We start from the raw sequence: 9,439 nt of genomic DNA, 5'->3' as shown, positions 1-9,439 counted from the left end.
GGGTACAAAGTGTAATTTCATGGAATTGCATCAATTCACTTTTGCTTCAAGTAACTAAGATTGGGAATTTTGTAAAACATTTAGTTATTTTATTTTTCATTACACTTTTAATGAGGAGATGGTTTGCTCTATCCTACCCGTTCGGCTAACGACCATCTACCAATCAAGGAAGCGGTGGGTAACAGTGGATACCCATTAAACGACCATTTTATAGGCCATAACCTTATACCCCCCTTATAGATCGGCTTCGTGAATGAGGCCTACTAACGGTAAGACTAGCATTTAAGTTATATATATATATATATATATATATATATATATATATATATATATATATATATATAATATTAGACTTTTAATGTTATACATAGTATAAGGGTGTATTTTACACTTTTAAAATACTAGGTGATTTAATTTTATAAATTACACTTTTAATTTAATCAAATATAAACCAAATGATGATGGATTTATTAACTTTCTTTTAATTAAATTAATAAAACCAAAAGGGTGAAATTTGAACTTTTCAAAACTTGGGTTTTAGAGTTTAACATTTTTAAAATTAAACGTTTAATCAAAATTTAAATTCCAAAACTTGAGGGCAAGCTTTGAAACTTTTCAAAACATAAGTAAGAACATTCTAAATCAAATTACAAATAATAACAATTAACCAATTAATTAGTAATTATCTAAATATGACCTAATTCAATTTCTTGCAACATAATCTATCAAATAATTCAAATAAAACAAGTTTATCACATAAAGCAATGATTATCTAATTAATATGACAATTATCTTCTATTTTGGTAAGGATATCTTTTAAATTAAACAATTAATTTAACCTAATCCCTTAAATCCCTTAGAATTCGAAAATTATGGGATAGGATAATTCAAAATCTTTAATTACCAAATTTAAACACTTAAAAGATAATTACAAGATATGACATTTATCCAAATCTCTAAAATTTAGGATCTATTCTTGGGAAGGAGGCAATTTCGAAATTAAAGGGTTGGATAACCCTAGAATACGAAATCTTGGTGGCTAAGGAAAGGGTTTGGGAAACCCTAACCAATTTCGAAATCTTGGAGGCTAAGGAAAGGGTTTGGGAAACCCTAACCAAATTTCGTAAATCAGGGTTCATGAACCCTAATTTCGAAAATTCATGCCTCATAGGGTTTATTAGCCATAAACCCTAATTTTTCAAGTTCATACATTTGTATAATGCTAATTGAAAACAAAAACCAATGGCTCTAATACCATTGATGGGTTTTATACAAACAATCATATGTGTGCATGCAACCCTAGAGTTGGATCTATGTTATCACTATTAGTTATACAACATTATGAACACTTGAAGAATGCTAATATGCTGCTAGGAATTTCGAAATTCATAAGGAAAGATGAAATACATACCCCTTGTTGTTATTTTGTAATAATAACCTAAATCTTGAATCTTCTTGTCTTTGAAAGCAAGTACCACAAGTGTAGTACCTATAATGGCTCACAAACACCAAGAGAAAATGGAGAGGCAAGAGAGAGAGAGAGAGAGAGGGGAGGTATGAAATTCAGCCCTAGGAACCTTAGACAAGGCATGGATGAATTTCATTAGCCAAGGGTCTTTATATAGGTGTAGGGATTAGGGTTTCGGTCCTTATCCTTATCTGGTTGCTTGCCCACCAAGCAGCCCAAAGGATAACCCTAGAAACCTTATCATGGATGAATTCTATGGCCTTATCACTTTGAGATAGTCCACCCTATCCTATAGGGCATCCATTGCCCTACTTTGCAACTATCACATAATTACAGTTCAGCCCCTCTAGTTTAGTTAACTTCTTTTAATCACAAAATTAATTCTTAATTAATTCTTGACCAATGTTAACTAAACAAATATGATTTCTCCTTTAATATATTATTCATATAAAATATTAATAAATTGTAATAACCTCTTTCTATAGTATTTCTCCAGTCAAGTTGCTTTGGTGAAGGCAACCCAAAAGGACCATGCACAACCGGGTCAAGTACTTACCAAATATGGTTACGGGCTTAAACACTAATCCAACATATTTAGTGTTTACTTTATTCTTGTTGTATTATTATAGCATATCAATAATCTTTGCAAAGAAAAATCCGTGAACTTACTAAGGCGCCATAGCAATGGGTTTTCAAGGGGAAACTCAAAGTACCGAGGGGTGACCATGAACAAATTTGGAAAAGGGGAGACTTTTTCTGCATCTCATTTTGGTAAATCTCACATATTTTTATTTTAGTTTTTATAAATTTCAATGAAACTCAACTTTCTGTGTAATATGATGCAAGAAATGATCACAATCTGGATTTAAACTGTAACACCCAAAGTTTCAAAGGCCAAGAAAGGAAAGAAAAGCCCTAATTTAAGGGTCGACTCGGCGAGTCCAAGGAAGGACTCGACGAGTCCGAGCGGGATCCGAGTCGAGGAATAAGTGACCAACTCGACGAGTCGGCCAAGGCGACTCGGCGAGTAGGGTCTGTGCGAGGAAAACCCTAAATCCGGGGCTCGGAGCCTATTTAATCGCCTTATTCTTCTTCCTAGTGCTCCTTTACTGTCTCTCACACCCAGAATGCCGCACCCTAAGCCCCCATTGTGCTCATTCATGCTTTTGACCATTTTTGAGTGATTTAAAGGAAGAAGAAGAAGTGGGAATATTTGAAGCATCAAGGAGTGGCATTGGATCTGAAGTTTGGGGATCATTTCAGAGCATTTGAAGGTATTAAGTCGTTTCTCTCCTCCAGATTTTCCTTGGTTATGAGTTTTGGGGCTTTTAAGCCATGTTTGAAATCAATCTCGAGCTTGAGGTCCAGATCTGAGGTTGCTACCTCAGATCCATGCTTGTTTTGGTTTAGAATTCCGTAAAGTATCAGCCATTGAGTGGATCATGGAGTGTTTTTGCCTTAAGCCCTAGTTTTTGGCATGTTTTGCCTAGATCTCCTTCTCTACACGTAAAGATTGCAACTTTACGTAGGGAATAGGCTTGGGAAGGGTAGATCTACAGTTTGGAGTCCATGCATGACTCAAAAGTCCTCTGCATGTAAGGAGAACTGAAGGGACTCGACGAGTCCTTTGAGTGGACTCGGCGAGTAGCATGAAGTTGTGGAGAAACTCGACGAGTGGGATGAACAACTCGTCGAGTCGTATGCAGATTGCCTTGTACCCGGCGAGTCTGTTCTTGGACTCAGCGAGTCAGGTCGTGAAACCCCAAACCCTTCGAGTTGTGACTCGAATCAGTGAGTCGGGTGGAGACTCAGTGAGTTGGACAGGTCTGGACTCAGAAATCGGTAGACTCGGCGAGTCATGGACTGACTTGGCGAGTCGAGTCGCGAATGGAAGGAATCTGATCATTTTGAACTCGGCGAGTCAGTAGGGTGACTCGGCGAGTAGGGTGGACCTGGAAGGTTGACTTTGACCAGGACTTTGACTTTGGACCAGGGTGGACTAGGTTGTCTTTCGGGGGTCAGTTAGACTCAATGTTGCATTGATATTGGTAGTTCGGGGAGCAAGGGGAGCAGGAGTTCCGTGAGTTTTCAGGCAGCAACTAGTGAGATCATCAGCAAGTTCAGCCAGTGCAGGTGAGTTTCCCTTTGTGTGAATGGGTCTAAGGCCACAATGCCGGCCCATGTAGTTATGAGTAGAAGACCCGAGGGTTAGCCCTAGGCACAGTATGCTAGTATTATTTTCAGGACGAGGTCCAGTAATAGTAGGCGGGTGCCCAAGGAATTGTTTATATGATAGTTTATACTTGTTGTCTGTGTGATACATGTGATACATGTATGTGCCTGGTAGGGAGGTGAGTGTGGGCGAGGTCCCGTATCTCACCAGTAGCAGAGTGTGGATGGGGTTCCATATCTCATTAGTAGCAGAATAGGAGCGAGACCCGAACTAGAATAGGAGTAAGAGTGGGCTAGGTCCGTACCTCACTACCATTAGGAGCGTGGACGGGGTCCCATGACTCATCAGTAGCAGGACATGGGCAAGGCCCAGGATAGGCGAGGCCTTAGGACAGAACCAGTTGTATGTGTTAGTTATGTGTTGTGAAATGTTTATGTGTTATTATTTGTTGACGGGCGAGGCCCTGTGACAGGCGAGGCCTAAGTAAAACAGATATGTATCCGAGCGGGGCTCGAAGCTAGGCGGGGCCTGGAGCGGCGGGGCCGTTGTAGCGGGCGAGGCCCGAAGTAGGGGGTGAGGCCCAAGATAGTGGGCGTGGCCCAGTATGTGCAGCATGTGGTTATGCGTGGTATGTGGTAGGGTGGGGAACTCACTAAGCTTCGTGCTTACGGTCTTCAGTTTTGGTTTCAGGTACTTCCGGTAGCGGAGGGAAGAGCTCGGGGTGATCGCATGGCATGCACTATAGATTAGACAGCATGGGAATGTTTACTCTGATAATGATCATGTGTTTTGAAAACTTATACTCATAATATGTTTTGGAATGATGACTTTACTTTAAGTAATGATTTATTAAAAGCAATTTTTGGTCTTATATTTTGGGTCGTTACATAAACTTAGGAATCTTAACTCCTACGAGTCTTGGAAAGACTTCAGCTAGGAATAGAAACTTAGATCATATGCAGTTGAATCATGGCTTACATGACATTAGGAGATTACATGTAAGAATTTCATTCCACAAAACAAAGCAAATTGTTTTTCATTCCAACGGAATGCACAATTCCTTGATTCCATCATAATAATAATAAAAAAACACTTAACTTTCATATAACATGCAGACAACGGAGCTACAATGACACTTAAAAGTCTACCAGTGATTTCTTTTCAACCATCGTCCACCATTGTCAGCCATGCATCCTAACTTCTTACCCAACCACGAGGATAATTAATTAGTTTTAATATAGATTTTTAGTTTCATATGAATTGTGTTTTACAGTTGTTATAATTAATTTAGATATTTATAAAGTTAATGTTGAATTAGTTTCACCAGTGCACTATAAGTGTTGTAAATAGCAACATACTTTCAAGTTTGATTAAATATTTTATTTTGTTGTATAGATGATGTTTATTGTAATATTTATTAATTGTTTTTTATTGTAATGTGTAAATAGCCCATACATTTTTTTTTGTATAGATGATGTTTTTGTAATGTGTCAATGTAATGAATTTTTATTTCATTTTGACCAAATTAATTGTTTTTTATTTAAAAAAAATATTGTTTTTTTTAAATAAAAAGTAAATAGCTACGGATTAACTACAAAAAATAAAGTAAATAGCTACGGATTAACTACAAAAAATCCGTAGCTATTTACTTTCGTAGCTATTCCGTAGCTATCCACTTTCGTAGCTATTCCGTAGCTATTCAATTTTGTAGCTATTCCATAGGAAATCCATAGCTATTTATTTCTGTAGCTATTCTATAGCTATGGTAGCTACGGAAAATTCTGTAGCCATTCTGTAGTGATTCCGTAGCTAATCTGTAGCTATAATTTAGCCACGGGACATTATGCTACATACATTTTTCCGTAGCAATTCTGTTGAAGGGTCCAATTATTGGTTTGGTCTAGGCTTTCACTGTAATAGGTTCTTTTGTATGAATACGCATTTTTGGTAGTCTAGCTATGAGTTTACGGCCGTAAGCCTATTTAAGACCGTAAACCCAAGGTCGGCCCAGGTCCATTATAAATAGAGGTGTGCTAGGTCGTTTAATGGTTGTTGATGCCACAGAGTTTCAGCTGCTATTCCACAAATTGTACCAGACGTTTTTGCTAATAGAAGCGTGTAAAAGCTTGTTTAGATTCTTGTTTCTAATATGTTCTTGGTTATTATAGATTATGTTTATTGTTTGAACACTGGTAAGATCCGTTTCAGGACCTCACAATTGGTATCAGAGCAAAACCGGTGTCAAAGCGGAATACAATCGAGTATTTGAATACATTATTCACTGTTTACAATTGAAGTTGGATTTTTCTGTGGAAGGGTTTCAAGATTAACTCAAAAATCGCATTTTTCTCGAACTTCTGGGAGATTATGGCCAGAGCTTACGGCCGTAAACACAGATTACGGCCGCAAACTCCATTCAGTTCTTGAACTGTAAGCTTGGTTCTAAGGCCATAAATAGAGCATCTTCAACAACTGGAAACTTGAACTCGTTGAATGCATTCATTTACCGTAAACTATTTACGACCGTAAACTCAGACCGTAAACCGAGTTTAAAGCCGTAAACAGCCTCTTGACCATGAACTCTTGTTTGACCGGAAACTAAATTTTTTTTAATAACCTAAATTTCTATTTAATATTAAATGGATTCACAAAGTCAAACACACCACCACGAGCTGAATTATGTAATGGGCACAATTACTCGAATTCCAAGACTGCTATCCTCTGAAGGTTTCCCTGAATGGAAGTACAGGATTGAGAGGTACATCAAAATGAAGGAATTCAAAATCTGGAGAAGTATCATCAAAAATCGTGTCAGAATAACCACCACTACTGCAAGGAAAGTGGTTGATAAAGCGGTTGAAAACTACACTGATGAGGACTTTGAAAAGGTTAAGGAGCAGGAACAGGCTGATGGGTTTTGAGCATTCTAACACTTCCTAAGTGTACATGCAACCCTAATAACCTTGGATCTATGTTTGTCTAATTTGTCATGCAAAGTTGAATTCCAAGGTTATATTCCTATCTAGCATACATGGGGAACAATTTTAACATAAAGTATAGATAGAATAACTTACCTTGTTGTTGCTTGTGTTCCTTGAAACCTTGTGAGCCTAGCACCCCAAGTGTGATGCCTCAAATGCTTCACACAACACCAAATGCTCTTGGAAGAACTTATGAGAGAATACTCACTTCACAAAATTGGCCAAGCCCTCTATTTCTTAGTGTGTAGCCGATTTGGGAGGAGATCATATTACTTATATAGTGTTGACACATCTAGGGTTAAACCCTAATGTGTCATGACTCTTCATTTCCATGACCCATGGGTTTGTAACTCCCATGGAGCATCCATGGAGCATCCTATGGGTGGAACCCAACTTGATGATCCATGGAGCCTTTTAGCCCACTATACAAGATATGGATGATTTACTTAATTAACCCATATATTTAATTAGTTATCTTTTGATCACTTAATTAATTCTAAATTAATTCTTGATCAAACTAATCAAATAATATTATTAATATATTAGAACTTATAATATATTAATAATCTCCAAGCGTTATTTCTCTCATTTAGTCTATCCAATTGCATGGTGCCATGCAACCCAAATGGACCATGCCGGGTCGGGTCAAGTACATACCAGAAATAGTTATGGACTTAGACACCTTATCCAACACAGGCTTTAGCCACTTTGATTATGGCCCTATCTCCTGATATAACTCAAGGTATTAGGGAGTACACTTCTGCTAAGGCTTTGTGGGAAGTCCTAATTGGGGTTTATGAAGGGAATGAAGACATGAAGGAGAGTCGCCAAGATATGCTGCGAAAATGGTTTAATATGTTCAACTACATTCCTAGAGAAACTCTGGAGCCACAGCTGCATCGATTCACAACTCTTACCACTGAGATGACTGTAGTTGGGATCTTTTACACCAAGTCTGAAATAAACAAGAAGCTATTGAATGCTCTCCCAAATTCATGGGACATGAATGTAGCTGTTATCAAGAAAACTAAGGATCTAAGCCAGCTCTCTCTTGCTGAAATGATGGTGGTCATCAAGGCCTATGATATTGATGAAAAATAGCGGGAGATAAATCATGTGAATTCATACTCAGCTGAAAACCTTGGGATCTCTTCTAACAGTGCTCTTTCATCTTTCACCTTTTCTTCTACAGGTCAACCCTTTGTTACTCAGCAAGCTCATATTCAGTCTCTTTCCTCTCCATTAGCTACTTCACTTACTGTTGCATCAACCATGCCATTCTCTCAGAAACAATAATTCGTTGCTACTCAAGCTGCTTCTCTCTCTAATGTGGCTTCCTTATCAAATGGAAAAGAGGGTGATGAAAATCTTGCTCTTTCTATAGGGCTTCTTAACTGCTACAATGCACTTTTAGCTGGAGATTTACCGCCCTAATTGTCATTTGCTGATATCGATCAAATTCATCTTGAAGACGTAGAAGAAATGGATATGACAAGGCAAATTGCCATGGCAGTTTTCAGGGTGAAACAATTTGCAAGGAAGACCAGGAAGAAAAACTGGGGGATGACTGCTGACAAGAAGGTAGGGTTCAGCAAGGGAAAACTACGTTGTTTCAACTGCCACGAGCCAGGTCATTTTGCTCGTGAGTGCCCGAAGCCAGACAGAAGATTAAACAATGATCAGACAATAGTTACAGTAGGAAACAATCAGAGCGGTGCTCAAGTCAACAACGAGAAGGCTATGGTTGCACAATCATTTGACTGGGAGGATCAGATGCAGGCCCTGAACATATCAAGACCTCAAAATGCTCATTTGGCTCAAGTTGGTGATGATGCTCCCGCTGAGATTGTTGCAGCTGAAGATCAAATGATGGAGCTGCAGTTTGCGCTGATGGTATCTTCTTTTCCTGAACCAAAGAAAACCGAGGTAAGTCTACCCTCATTCTCTCAAGCTTGTATTGACTATGTTATAAATTCTCCATGAGGAAATTGAACCACTACGTAGAGAAGTAGAGGACCTTAGGTATAAGGGTTACCAACATAGAAAAGGACAAAAACCTCTTAAGGCCCAGTTAGAGTCTAAAATAAAGGACTTTAGAAGACTTCAGGAAGACTATAGTAATAAATGTGAAAATTATGACTACATAAAGATACAGAATGCTGAGTTAGTGACTAAAATTGAAACATTAAAGGGCAAATTTGAAACTGCTGATTTTGATTTTCGAAAATTTCATGTATCAAGTGAGGTAGTTGCCAATATAATAGACCACTGCATGCAATTTAAACATAATCAGTCAAAGGGTCTAGGGTATAATAAAGTACCTCATCCTTTTAATCATTCATATCAGTTTTTACCTTTGTCCAAGGAGAAGATTGCCAATGAACCATCCATGATTTACAACAAGCCATCTGATTTTGTTTCGGGAGGATTTATTAATGTTGAAAGTACTAACATTTCTACTTCTCCTACAGATCAATCCTTAAATCAGTCAAAGCACAAAGTTGAAGGATCTGTTTCTGAAAATAAAACCGAGTCTGAACCTGGAGTTTTAGTTTTAAATAAAGGCTTTAATTTTTCTGATGTTGCAAGTGACAATGTTTTTGTGATGTTTTTGCACCTTCTAATATTGTTATGAATGGTTTTAAAGTGTTTGATGATGTGGTTGGCAATTCTAATGTTTGTGATGATAATAATGAAAAACCACCAGTTTCACAAGTTTCTCCATCTGATGCACCCTCACTTGTCTCACAACCTAATTTTTGTTCATGTTCATGTGAGAAAAGCAAGGGTGTTGGCATGGAAAACAAATCTGAAAAA

The 9,439-nt window shown here is 37.9% G+C and overlaps 1 protein-coding gene across 1 annotated transcript; it reads left to right on the top strand.

The window, feature by feature from the left end:
• Nucleotides 1-7,336: 7,336 nt before the first annotated feature.
• On the top strand, nucleotides 7,337-7,723 carry LOC145035327 (uncharacterized). Its single transcript, XM_078983886.1, has one exon. The coding sequence runs from the start codon at nucleotides 7,337-7,339 to the stop codon at nucleotides 7,721-7,723; it is 387 nt and encodes a 128-aa protein (XP_078840012.1).
• Nucleotides 7,724-9,439: the final 1,716 nt, after the last annotated feature.

Source organism: Lactuca saligna, chromosome 3, assembly GCF_052625555.1.
Source record: "Lactuca saligna cultivar CGN05327 chromosome 3, ASM5262555v1, whole genome shotgun sequence".
Classification (NCBI taxonomy): domain Eukaryota; kingdom Viridiplantae; phylum Streptophyta; class Magnoliopsida; order Asterales; family Asteraceae; genus Lactuca; species Lactuca saligna.
This window is presented reverse-complemented; position numbering and strand designations above follow the sequence as displayed.